The sequence below is a fragment of the Saccostrea cucullata genome, unplaced genomic scaffold (genome assembly GCF_032062105.1).
Source record: "Saccostrea cucullata isolate Sc308-1 unplaced genomic scaffold, CSIRO_AGI_Scuc_v1 ctg12625, whole genome shotgun sequence".
NCBI lineage: Eukaryota > Metazoa > Mollusca > Bivalvia > Ostreida > Ostreidae > Saccostrea > Saccostrea cuccullata.
This window is the reverse complement of record NW_026932699.1, coordinates 23,523-37,861: the sequence shown is the minus strand read 5'-3', so window position 1 is coordinate 37,861 and position 14,339 is coordinate 23,523. Positions and strand designations below refer to the sequence as shown.

The 14,339-nt window shown below is 36.0% G+C and overlaps 1 protein-coding gene across 1 annotated transcript; it reads right to left on the bottom strand.

Annotated features, from left to right (window-relative positions):
• Positions 1 to 1,812: 1,812 nt before the first annotated feature.
• On the bottom strand, positions 1,813 to 3,357 carry LOC134235837 (uncharacterized). The gene has a single exon (XM_062718006.1). It carries the CDS (start codon positions 3,355 to 3,357, stop codon positions 1,813 to 1,815), a length of 1,545 nt encoding a protein of 514 aa, XP_062573990.1.
• Between the last annotated feature and the right edge of the window lie 10,982 nt (positions 3,358 to 14,339).

Genomic DNA, 14,339 nt, shown 5'->3' with positions numbered 1-14,339 from the left:
TTCTATGTCTATAGGGGCTAATTTGAACCAACTTGAATCACAGCTAGTACCTTAGGTTGCTTCTATATTTATATGTTAAATCATGGCTTTGATGTACTTTAGATATTTTTTTCTTCAAAAAGTGGTCCTTGAGACGATTTTTCCTATATATTTCAATATAAAAATTGGATTCCCTATTGTGGCCCCACCCTATCCCAAGGGGTCATGATTGAACAATTTAGAATCTACACTACCCCAGGATGCTTTCACATAATTTTCAGCTTTTCTGGTCCAGTGGTTCTTGAGAAGAAGATTTTTAAAGATTTTTCCTATATATTTCTATGGAAAACTTGGATTTCCCATTGTGGCCCTGCCCAACCCCCGGGGGTCATGATTTGAACAATTTAGAATTGACACTATCCCTGGTTGCTTCCATATAAGTTTCAGCTTTTCTGGCCCAGTGGTTCTTGAAAAAGAAGATTTTTTAAAGAACCCACCTTATTTTTTTTTTATTATCTCCCCTTATGTGGGGACCTGCCCCTTCATTTTTTAAATAATTTTCATTCCCCTTCACCCAGTATGCTTTGTACAAAATTTTGTCAAAATTGGCCCGGTGGTTCTTGAGAAGAAGTGGGAAATGTGAAAAGTTGAAATAAATAAATAATCAAATACATTAATGATAAAATAAATATCAATATTATTTATCAATAAAAAAATTTAAAAAAAAATATGGAATACAATTTTTAATGAATAAAGATCAATGCAAAAAATGCCTTAAAAACTTATTTTGGTAAAAAAAAATCTTTTACAGACAAATGGACAAGGGACAAAATGTGATCAGAAAAACTCACTTATGAGCTAAAAATACATATTGATTAATCATTTCAAAGGGTAATAATCATGATGTGATGAACACATTGCAAATGAATTTTTTTTTTTACCTTTTTCCTCCAAAAAGTTTTCTCTTTCACTGTCTAATTCACCATCCACCTTATTTGATTCCAGTTCAGTGTTTTCATCTGTGTTTTTGCCTATGACAGATTTTAATTTAATTTATAAAGTGGTTCCACTTAAGTATAGTAGCTTGGTCCCTTTTTCCGCCCTTATTTCACAGAATATACTTGAGGATATATGGCATTATTTTTATTTTCATTGTGCATAACATAGTATTTCTAATTGAGATGTTGTTAAATCAATATTAATGACTTTGAGTATTAAGAAATATAAGCCAATTTTCATCACTTACCACACATACAAATTCCAGACATTTTCATTTGAACAGAGTGCGTTTTCTTTATTACATGCACATGGGCGGAGACATTTAAATTAGACACTATATAAAAGATGACATGGTGAGCTGTGGCGCAAAATAAGAACTGATAAAGAATACAAGCAATTGGCCTGATGGCTCTCTATAAGTCACCTTCAGCCTGCTACTTTTTTAAATCACATTATATCTACTTTTTTAAATCACATTATAATTATAATCTTGTTGCCACTACCTACATCTGGAGTTTAAGATTTCAACAAACTTGAATCTACAGCACCTGAGGATGCTTCCACAATAACAAAATGATTCATCATAACTTTCTTGTTCTTGGGAAGAGAAGTTTTTTAAGATTTTTACCTATAAAACCCTTTGTAAAACTTTGCCGATTGCAGCTCTGTTCTATGTCTATAGGGGCTAATTTGAACCAACTTGAATCACAGTACCTCAGGTTGCTTCTATATTTATATGTTGAATCATGGCTTTGATGTACTAAAGATGATATTATTACCCCCCATTATATGATAACTACTTATCACAATATTTTATAAAAAGAATCCACACCTTCATGAGAATCCAATGTTAACAGGATTTTCCCAGCAGTTTCCATTAATCTTACAGCTGGTGGGCACTGATAAATATTTCCATTTATAAATTTTGAATGGCCCAAGTGTTTCCTTATAAAAAAAGTCCCGTTCTTCAGGTGATACATCTAGGGATTCATAATATGTAGCCACGTAATGTCTCATATCAGTGGCAGTAATATTTTTTTTCATTTCAGCGTTTTTACAGATGTTATGAACACTTTGCCAACCATTGACATGACCTAACGAGTTTTCGGTATTGGCAAAAATAAATTTGTTTTTGGGATGGACACCTGCCAGCTTTCTGTTTTCAACATCCTTAAGCATTTCCAGTCCTTTCCAGCAGTCATCTGGTATTATTACTGATACAAGTTCTAATTTTTTGGATGAATGAAGATAAGCACAGACTATTTTGCACATTAATTTTTCTATGTCTTCATCAATTTTCTTGAAAAATGTTTTGTCTGCCCATTTATGACTAAACGCATCTTCTAACTCTGATATTGTTAACCTTGTCGCTTCTCCTCCTCTCCTTGCATTAAATAATGTACGTCTACAGGATATCAAATTCCTTAGTTTACAGAATATCCCCTGATTTACTGGTGTATAAATATCATCTACCATTTTTGCAATTTCTTCCTTTGTAAAGTCTCGCAATTGCTGGTATTCTTCAATAGTAGGAAGGCGTGTAGGAGCTCTGGACTGGCTGTGCATCTTTTTCATCAGAATCTCTCTAGCTGTGATGAAAAAATATCTCCAATACATTTTCAAAACTTCCTGAAACTCTTTCACTTCTTTCGCCAAAAGTTCTTTTCTCTTTATCAAATATGTAGCATACAATGTGTCACATACTTCAATTATCAACGATTTTAATCCCACATTCAATCCACATTTGAAGTCTTCTTCTTCAGAGTCAAAATTTGTCATTTTCTGCACAGCAGCAGAAAACAATGTAGCAGTATCAATTTTAAACATTTCATCACAACTCTTTATTTCTATTCCGCGTTCTGAAGCCATACTTTTGAAATTAATGAAAAGCCTGGCTAATCTTCTTAATTTGGATCTTAAGGTATTCAGCTTTTCTGTTGCTTTGATAGCTGAGCCCTTCCAGTTTTGGAACTCAACATGTCCATATTCTTTGAGGAATTCATCATTTCTTATAATATCTCCAGGCTTATCTCTATGAAATGTTTCCAAAAATTGAATATAATCCTGTGGATAATTTTGTTCTTGAAGTACCTTCAATACTACCCTAGTAGGAGGAGAGGTAGTCTCCTCTGCAACTTTACAATTTCTGACATGTTTGTACATGAGTTTCTTGCTGATAAATGCCTTACAGAGTGAACACATTGCCAGTTCCTTGTCAGTGCCTTGGACGACGGACGCATTACTATCGCATAAGCTCTTCTGGTTTTTGAACTCTGTTTCGGAATGAATTAAATCGATCCCCTGGTTATTTTTTAATTCATCGATTAAGACATTGATCTGACAAGATAAAAACACCGATTTTGTCTGTAAACGCTCCATTTTTAAAATCATTTTTATCCCTATTTAATTAGCTATAATCCTTGATATGTCAAAAATCAAAATTTTAAAGTATGATGCATGAAAATGCTCTACCCAATGTATCACGCCAAAACAGTTAATATAAAAAAGTTTTTCATTAATTTTATTAAGGCATCTGAGTGTCAAATCAAAGAGCTTTCCTTGCCAGAAAACTGACACGTGTGTTTAATCAGCACATGGCCTTCCTGTGCGGTCAACACCCTCTCCCCCTTTTTACCTATTACCATAAATGATGCCTCGGTCCGTGTGTGTTCACCATCAACATACATGAACTGCTCTCTCACCTTGTGTCAAATAGTATTTAATTTCGGGATTCTGTTCATAACATGTGTGAACAACACTCACTTAAAAATAATTGCACAATTTATGGATTAAAAAAATCATTTCCTTGCTTGAATTTTTTAATAAAAATTCATATGAATCAATTTAATTTAATAAAGTCCCTAAAGTCACTCTGCTGATATATTTAATATTTTTGTACAATGTTTTCATAATGTTTATGTGAATACGTCTTTAAATAAACTTTTTCAAAATACCCAACTTGTGAGGCATGAAATTTCGGATCATCGGGATTCCACATAGAAAATATTTTTAAAAAGAACTTTTATCGTGGGTGTCATAATGTCTTTAGAAGTAAAATGAATATTTAAACATTAGGTTTGGTCTGTAAATTTTGAGAATGCATGCCGAAAAAAGGTTCAAAAAAATTTTTGTCGTCCTGTACACGAAATGCTTGAAACTCCGCCCTATTCAGTGACCTCGCGTGTGACCTCAATATGTCCCGAGGTTCGCTTCGCACAATGGAGGCTGTCCGCAAGAAAAGTAATGGAAGGAGGGCATTTTATGCGATTCTAAAAAGAAAAGGCGACGCGAAGTTGTCTTGTCGAACATAAACAAGACGCGTGTTTATAAAGGCGAAGAAATAGATCGCCTTAAAACGAGCTCCGCTAAACTCTTCTGTCCAAATCCAATACAGAAACAGCACGTTTTCTTCTTGACCAGTGAGTTTTAATTTTTAATCTATTTATCAACTGAATTCATAGTTTTAAGTTTTAAACACGCAAATTTATAGTTTTGAGTGACATTGTGCTGTCACACTTTCCGGATATTTCATTTCCGCCAAGACCGGACTAGTTATATACCTCTTGGATTCAACATGGCCGGAGCTAGTGCAAATGCAGGTTGTAATAACTCGCATTGTTTTAAATGTTTTTGATACCTGTGAGGTGCCACAGCGATGCGAGCGATTATGTGTGCATATGTCTAATGTCTTAAACAACTTTTTCATATTTTGCTATATATCCTATGTGTGGTTCTGGAGAGGCGTGCAATCCTGTCGGTCACGTTGGACATTCCGTTATACATTACAACATTCTTGGACATGAACTATTAATATAACATGAACTGTTAATATTCAGTTGCGTTATGCATTTTTCAATTGTACATGTATGGTTGATCACTTTGGTGCTACATGTATAAAATATGTATATATAGTAGGATTGCATTTTTTGCTCACCTGAGCCGAAGGCTCAAGTGAGCTTTTCTGATCAAAATTTGTCCGTCGTCTGTCGTTGTTGTCGTCGTTGTCGTAAACTTTTAACATTTTCATCTTCTTCTCAAGAACCACTTGGCCAATTTCAACCAAACTTGGCACAAAGTATCCTTGGGTGAGGTGAAGGGGATTCAAGTTTGTTCAAATGAAGGGCCACGCCCTTTTCCAAGGGGAGATAATCATGAATTTGTTAAAAATTAATGGCATTTTTAAAAAATCTACTCCTCCAGAAACGCTGGGCCAGGAAAGATGAAACTCATGTGGAAGCAACCTCAGGTAGAGGAGATTTAAGTTTGTTCAAATCATGACATCCGGGGCTAGGATGGGGCCAAAATGGCCGACCAAAGTTTTACATAGGAATATATAGGAAAAATCTTTAAAAATCTTCTTCTCAAGAACCACTATGACAGGAAAGATGAAACTCATGTGGAATCATCCTCAGGTAGTGTGGATTCAAGTTTGTTCAAATCATGACCCCCGGGGCAAAGGTGGGGCCAAAATGGCCGACCCAAGTTTTACATAGGAATATATAGGAAAAATCTTTAAAAATCTTCTTCTCCAGAACCACTGGGCCAGGAAAGATGAAACTCATGTGGAATCATCTTCAGGTAGTGTAGATTCAAGTTTGTTCAAATGATGACCCCCGGGGATAGGGTGGGGCCAAAATGGCCGACCCACGTTTTACATAGGGATATATAAGAAAAATCTTCTTCTCAACAACCACTAGGACAGGAAAGATGAAACTCATTTGGAATCATCCTCAGGTAGTGTAGATTCTAGTTTGTGCAAATCATGACCCTTGGGGCAAGGGTGAGGCCAAAATGTCCGACCCAAGTTTTACATACGAATGTATAGGAAAATCTTAAAAAATCTTCTTCTCCAGAACCACTGGGCCAGGAAAGATGAAACTCATGTGGAATCATCCTCAGGTAGAGGAGATTTAAGTTTGTTCAAATCATGACTCCCGGGGCTAGGGTGGGGCCAAAATGGCCGACCCAAGTTTTACATAGGAATATATAGGAAAAATCTTTAAAAATCTTCTCAAGAACCACTATGACAGGGAAGATGAAACTCATGTGGAATCATCCTCTGGTAGTGTGGATTCAAGTTTGTTCAAATTATGACCCCCGGGGCAAAGGTGGGGCCAAAATGGCCGACCCAAGTTTTACATAGGAATATATAGGAAAAATCTTAAATAATCTTCTTCTCCAGAACCACTGGGCCAGGAAAGATGAAACTCATGTGGAATCATCTTCAGGTAGTGTAGATTCAAGTTTGTTCAAATGATGAACCCCTGGGCTAGGGTGGGGCCAAAATGGCCGACCCACGTTTTACATAGGGATATATAGGGAAACCTTTAAAAATCTTCTTTACAAGTACTTCAAAGCTATGATTAGTGATATTTATATGGAATCATCCTCAGGTAGTGTAGATTCTAATTTGTTCAAATGATGAACGCCTGGAAGGGGGGGGGGGGTTAAATTCAAGCCTGATGTGCTCAGGTGAGCGCTGTGGCCCCTGGGCCTCTTGTTTCGTAAGCATGCTTTGAAAATAAAAGATAACTCTATTCCAGTTTCATAAATAAACAAATTCAATTCGTAGATAAAGAAATTACGTAAAGGAGTAAGTAAACCTAAAGTTAAAATAAATAATGTAATGGAAATAGTTCAAAAATGACCGATGCTACCACATTCTCCCCCCCCCCCCTTTACACAATTATGTTTTTATTTATAAAAAAATATATAATTGAAAATAACAAAATATCATTCATAGCAAAATATAAAAAGATAGTGAATAATCAATAAAATCAATAAACATTAATTTTAAGGTCCACACAGCTTTACAATTCTTTTAAAAGTCTGGAATAATACACGTTTCTTCTATTACCCCACAGTCAGTTATCTTATTATCGTGACCCACAAGACTTTTAATGAACAAAGTATGTCGGCACTTTCTCCAGGGATCTCCATTCTTCCTCAAAAGGAAAAGGCGAAAATAAATCTTTCACTTGTTCTGTCCTCTTCCTTTGGGATTCCGATTTATCCTTTTCAAGTTGTTGCTTTCGTTCCTTGGAACCGAGTCTATTTTAAAACTGTAATCTCAAAATATTACTAACCGTGTGTTCCTAACATATTCATTGACTCTTTCCACAACAAAACATTCCTAATAATTGTTGTTAATAATCCTCCTTGCCCTGATATTGCAATCATCGAACATTTCGCTTATTTATACTGCCATTTTGGTTTCAAAGATAATTCGGTCGGATATGCTTCGTTCAAAGAGAACTTGATAGAGGAGAGAGGAATTTTTAGAAAATTTTCCATTACAGCAAATCTCGGTTATAACGAAGCCACAGGGACCTATGAAATTACTTCGCTATATCCGTAATTCGTTATAACCGTATAAGAAATTCATTAAATTTATTTAGCTAGGGATCCAAGATGATTCGCTATATCCATAAATTCGCAATATCCGTGTTCGTACAAAGGCAATTGAGGTAAGGATTTGGAAGAATTATTCACGAATCGAGCACACTTTTTTGTGCGCAATAAATATACAGTTTTTTTCAATGGGTGGCACTGTAGCTCTCCGGTCTATCAGTATATATTTTTTCGGAGAGCTACAGATCTGCAGCTACCCTTGCCCTATAAATGTTTTATATTGTTGATTGACTGTTTAGATTTACCATCTTCTGTGCGGTAAGGCGTGGATAAGTATGATTACTTCACATTATGCTGAATAATTAACAATCCTTTATCATCTTCATTAAACTTCAAGAAGTAATTGTTATCAAAATAGAATGTTGCAAATAGCCCCTAAACATTTGCACTTTGACTGCCAAAGTGTGATTTTCTTTTATCTTTCAATAGTTAATATAATATTCTTATCGAAAAAAATTGCCCCCAAAAATGAACATTATAGCAGGACTATGAAGAAGATCTTGCTAAAACAAAGTTGAACAGATAGAAGACAAGAATCTCATTCAGTCATTGTCGAGTGACAAGACTCAGAACTTAGATTATGGAATTCAGAAACTCGCACAAGCAGTGGCCATTCTCAAGATTCAGAAAGATGGTGGCAGACAGTCATTGTCTGGATTTTAGTTCCGATATCGCACAGTACGGGATAGTCTTGTATAGAGGCTATTAGGGATGATTTGAAATCTTGGTTTACAGATAGGGGCCATGCCTTGATTTTGTCAGCCTTGAGTAGGTTTTTAGAGACTCAAACAGTCGCTGATAGGACTCCCCCTTCTGAGGACAACTTTCTGTATGCAAGGTAGCCAAGGTGGGGGATTATGAAGACTTCTAAAGGTCGAGTCATGGTAGGGTGTAGTTGGTAGACATTTGTCAAGTAGCATTGAGAGGTACAGAAATGTTTCTCATTGAGGCGCCTGCTGCTAAGCGCCTACTCACTGCTCCTGTCAGCACAGCAGACTGTGAACAAGGTTTTAGCAAGCTGATCCCTAGCAAGCAGATCCTAATCAAAATCACTGAAAATCTCAACATTGGAAAAACTAATAAGACTTTCAATTTCCAGCATACTGTAAACCAAGTATTATACGCGTGCGATAAATATCCGCGAGTAACCTCTGCTCGCGGATATTTATCGTCGCGAACCAGTTGTTCATTTTCTTCACATGTAATGATTAAAGTTATTTGCCCTTTTTTGAATACCGATCCCGACACTTAAATATGCAATGATCTTTAGTGTACTAGAAGCACATAAAATCTAATTACAAATATTCGGTAAAAATGTAAGAAACGAATGGCAAACTATTTGTCTAAAAATGATTAAAATGTGAACAATTATATCAGCTTGTGTTATTATCCCCTCGCGCAACTAGTTGCGGAGGGGATATAGCATCGCGAATGTGCGTATGTATGTGTGAGTGTGTTAGTGTGTTCGTTACCTTGTGGGCAAGATTGACAGAGAACCATTGCATTAACTTTTCTCAGCGTTTACATATTTGTGTGGCAGTATAAAAGGACGATGCCTATTAATTTGCGAGTCCATTGATGAGATATTTCTTCAGATATCGTGTTTTTACTGCCTCGAAACACTGACATTTTATGTACGAGTTGACAATAATCATTTGTGGGCAAGATTGACAGAGAATTTTTGCATTAACCACTCTCAGCGTTTACATACCTGTGTGGCAGTATCAAAGGAAGAAGCCTATTAATTTTCAAGTTCATTGATGAATTATTTCTTTAGATATCGCATTTTCACTGTCTCGAAACCCTGACATTTTATGTACGAGTTGCTAATAATCATTTCCGCTAGGGAACCAGTTGAAAAACCGTGTCGAGTCTGTGGGAACCAGATTAATAGAATTTGATGAAGGTCGCGGTTTCATTGCCAAACTCCGCCAGCTGTCTTGGAATTTGGGGTGCACGTTAAATTGAAAGTGTGTGTGTGTGTAAGGGGGGGGGGGGGCTAAACCAACATAAAAGGTAAACTCCAATTTCCAATGCATAGAAATTGTCTATATTTGCAAAAAAGTGAGAGGCTAACCCCCCCCCCCCCCTTCTGTTCCGACGCCTATGCCACAAGTTCAAATAAACTCTCGATGTACATTGTTATTTTTCATTACGAAAAAAATGCGTATTGCCTGGAACTGTGAAATATACTAATTAGGTTGGTAAATAATTAAAATTACTGAGACTTGTACATGTAGCATGCGTGATATGTTTCTACTAGGTATAAGCACGGGCACTGGAAGTTAATGTAAATAGTATGTGCATTTTATACATGCTGTTGCACATACTATATATTTACATTAACTTCCAGTGCCCGTGGGTATAAGGGAAACTGCCCAATTACGTATTCATATTATGACCCCCACAGCCCTCCCAAGTTAAATGCTATGCAATTTGATTTTAATTTGTAAAAAATAGACACCCCCACCCCCTATGATTTTGTTAAAGAAATAAATAGAGCTGAAAAACAATTTAATACCTTTTATTAAACTTTACTACCCCAAATTAGGTATCAATGTTATTCCCCCCCCCCCCAACCAAGATGCGTTGCACTTTGCATTTTGTTTTAAAAAAATGGATCAACAACAACACTCCACTCATTGTTTTGTCAAAAGTAAGGAAGTTGATCTTAATCTTGCGGGTTTGAATCCCACTGTGTGACGTGAAGACTGGTCCTTCGAATGAGACCGTGTAAACCAAGGGCCAATGTCCCAATAGATGCTGGTACAAAAGGATCCCTCACTGCTCAATGGCCGTCAGTGCCTATTATGAGAAAAAATGGGCAGCTCTTCACGGGCAAGCCTTCATATGAGCAAAATATTCACGAGAGGGACATTAAAGAAGATACGTTGTACTATCAATATTTGACATGTTTAACATTCCTCTAGAGAATTTACCATTACCAGAGATGTTCCTGCCGCGAAGGGATGCTCCGCTTAGCGGTGCCCTTGTTACTGTTCATTTATTGTCACAGACGAGTTAGAGATACGCTGGTTAATTACGACTAATTATGGCCCAGTCCTGCTCTGTCCAAACCATTTATAATAATTGCCCTTTGGCTTTGTAGATCTCGGAAAGCGTCGATTAATTACCCAATTAGTATGAGGCACTTTCACAATTGGAGTTGTTTTTTTTAAATCAACTCTAATCTCCTCAATTTTTTCCCGATTTTCATTTCATCGTCGTGAATGATAACATTTTACTTTAAATTTAGGAACGGATATGATTTTAAATGGACGCAATGCACAAATAATGCGTAAGCAGTACACAAGGTAGCATTTTACTTAGTTTATAGACAGATTTAAGATTTTTATTTGATGCCAAAAATACTTGTGGAAATTAAAAAAAAAATGTGACCACTTGTTCGCGGAAATAAATCGCCGAGGATTGGTTCTCTAGCGGTCAGTCGCGAATAAAAAATTACGCGTATAATAATTCGTTTACAGTATTAGAGGAAATGAACTTTGAATAGAGATGTACCAAACACAGGAGGTTTTTATAAGTGACATTTAAGTGACTATGATATAGTGATGTTCAATAAAACACAGAACGTTTGGAATTTGAAATCGCAAGATTTTACTTAAATTAGAAGCTTTTCAACTTTATACACAACCATTCCCCGCGATAAATTAAAGTCCAGGCTTGTTGATATCATTGAAAGCGGCTTTTCAATAGAAATGGAACTCGTAAATTTACTTACCTTGTCATTGGTCATTTGCAAAATTATTTTGTTTAAACACATTTTAATGCACATATAAGTACTCTGGAGTTGACATCAAAAATATGCTTGAGTTTCTGATTGACAATGTCTATATGGTTTTTTGAGACAAGGTATTCCTACATTCTATTGGAATTACCGAGGGTACCAATTGTGCTCCATCATTAGCAAACCTCTTTTCATATTCATACTTTGTCGTTTTACAGTAATAGTTTATTTCTTTCAAACCCACCGAAATTGTACATTACTAAACAAACCTGGCATAAACTTTTTTTTTCGAATCATCTATTGGCAAAAAAGTGTTGTAAAATATCAGTATCTTAATATATTAAACTCAAATTAACCGCACACCCTTAATGAAGCATTTGGTCAATATGTATCAGATCACTTTATTGAAGGCTTGCGTTTGCATGTTTATACAAATTGATCATAACACTTATTTTTCTTTTTAACACTCACATTTCTCTTTCTTCTTCAAAGCAATGTTAAAGTGCACTAACTTGAGCATAGAAATGGGCATACTTATTGTAATATCAATTAACAGTTAAGGTAAGCATGCAGTGCCATCTCGTGTTCTTCGTCGCCCGCGTGGCGCAGTGGTTAGAGCGTCTCCTCTAGAGCCGCGAAGTAAGGAGTCATCCCGAATCTTTGCCATACCGGTGTCCATATAAGTATTAGGTATATAACGTTAGTTATCAAACTGTTCCTCTATTAATTACTTTAATTAGAACTTCTCATTTCATTTCAGCTGGTTGAACTTTGACTCTTAAATTTAGACGTTTATAATGGATTTAAACCAAAATAGCAAAAGCGTAATATTAATATAAGTGGCATAATAGCGGAATTTTGTGGTAAAAAGCGGAAGAATTACGCCAAAAGCGGAAGGGTAGGCAGGTCTGTCGTTATGACGAAAGTTCGAAAATGCTATTTTTTAGCTTTTATGTCAGTCCAGGTCACAAGATCATTTGAAAGAACTTTAAATTAGTGGAGTAAAATTCTATTAATTGAAGTCTCTATCTTTCATGGTCCAAAGTTAAGGCAGAGGTTAAAGTTAACAGACAGATAAACAGATAGACATGACAAAAACAATATATGCCCTCGATCTATCGAGCCGGGCGCTTAAAAACTAAGCCTTCTGGGCCAATTGGAAAAATAAAATTATCTTTTAACACAAAAAAATTAGGCACTGCCACTTTCCCTCTCCCGAGTCTCATCTTCCCTTCTTTTCTTGTCTGTTCTTTTTTTACGCCCCCATCTCTGTCTTTAGCATATCTCAGCCATTCTTCAATTGTTGTTTTTATTTCTTTGTATGTGGAATCTGTTGTTGCTTTGTTTTTTCGCACACTCTCCTAACTCAAATACATTAGTTCCTTTTCTCAATATAGAGTAAACGTACATCTATATATATAAGCTGTCAATTAATTTTTTGTTTCATGATGAGATTGAGCGATTTGCGTGATGATTTGCATTATCACTGAAAGCATTGACGCATAAAATTATCGCAGAATACAATCACTTGATCATCATCAGAAAAACAAACAAGAGGCCAAGGGGCCCCATTATCGCTCACCTGAGCTACTAGCCAGGTAAAAGGGGGGAAGGGGTTGAACAAATTTATTTTATTTTTATGATTTTATAATGAAGATCAATTATACTAATAGCTATGTTGTTCTTAAGGAATTTTAAGAGCATTTTCCTATGTATACTTGCATAAAATCTAGGAATGTCAACTTATGACAGCTCAGGTCAGAGTACTTTATAGCACTGTAAAAACACAAACATCAGTAGAATGTTCTCTGCAGCAACTAAACAAGACTGGGTTGGAAGGGGATGGAGAGTGATGGAATGGCCCGGCTTCCTCAGGCAGGGTCTCCTGTGTCTGCTCAACAACATTACACGTCTTTCTCTTTGCCTCCCTGTGGGTTGCCGAGTCCTCCCTGTTCAGAGGTACGTAGCCAGCCATAGTGAACTTATAAGGATGGTCATATTTCTGGAGGTAGTGTTCGTCGCATATGGATCAAAGATATTGACAGTAACAAAGTTTCATAATAATTATTCGATATAAATAATGTAATAAAATAATCGCCATCCCGATTTTTAATACATTTTAAATTACAAAATTGCGTACCTTACACTGAACTGTTCTGCGTAGTCAATCACTTGTTGTATTTTCAGGACTTGTTTAAAGAATAGGCATGGTATCTCGGATGTCCAAAAAAAGTTAGAATCTCACAGAGATGTAGAGCGATTTATGCAAACACAAAATTCATAGCACTTAAAAAAATGTGTAATAATGTAAACATTCTTTACTAAATGAGCAATCAGTAAAACTAAAAAAACATGTAATAAAGGGGTGTTGCTAAAACGCGGAACGGAAAACGGAACGGAAAGCGGAACGGAACGGAAAACGGAATAAATTATTTTAGATTAAATCACAAAATACACAAATTTTGTCATAAACAGTATATTTTAAACACATTCAATCCCCAATTATTAAAAAATAAGTTGAGTTAGCCATGTTCAGCCTCTTTTTTATTGACAAACAAGCTAATGAAATAAAAATATCAGCAGTCTCTTTTAAATTCATCATTTCGTAAGTTCTATGGTCGATTCAATGACCTTGTCAGCAAATACAATTTATCATTGAGTCAAATGCTGACTGACGTTTTTCATACTACTTGTTAGTCTATTATTTATACACTGAATTGACGACGAATTTTCCCGTTATTTCCCGAGCAGGACAAGGAGAAAACGGCAGGTGTGACCGGTCGGCAGGGGATGCTCACTCCTCCATGGCATCTGATCCCACCTCTGAACTTTTGGAGGTCCGGTTTTGCTCTGCTCCTATTTTGTATTGATTTGTGGATTTTTGATATTGAATACTGTTCGTTATCTCCATATCCTTCATTCACAAAAATTGTTGACATAGCAGTGACATAGCATTGAATTTAAAAGTCTGTGTGTGTGTGTGTGTGTTGGGGGGGGGGGGTTAAACTTATCTGAGAAGAAATTGACAAACAAAAAAAAAACAAATGTATGATTCGGAGGGGGGAATCAGTTCCTATTCCAATGTCTTTCAATACTTTTTTGTACAGTTACTTACTACTTTAATTAACAAAGTGTGGAGGTTTCAAAAACATTTCTATAGATAAAAGGTTTTGTCTAGAAAAAAAAGGGGGGGGCAAATATT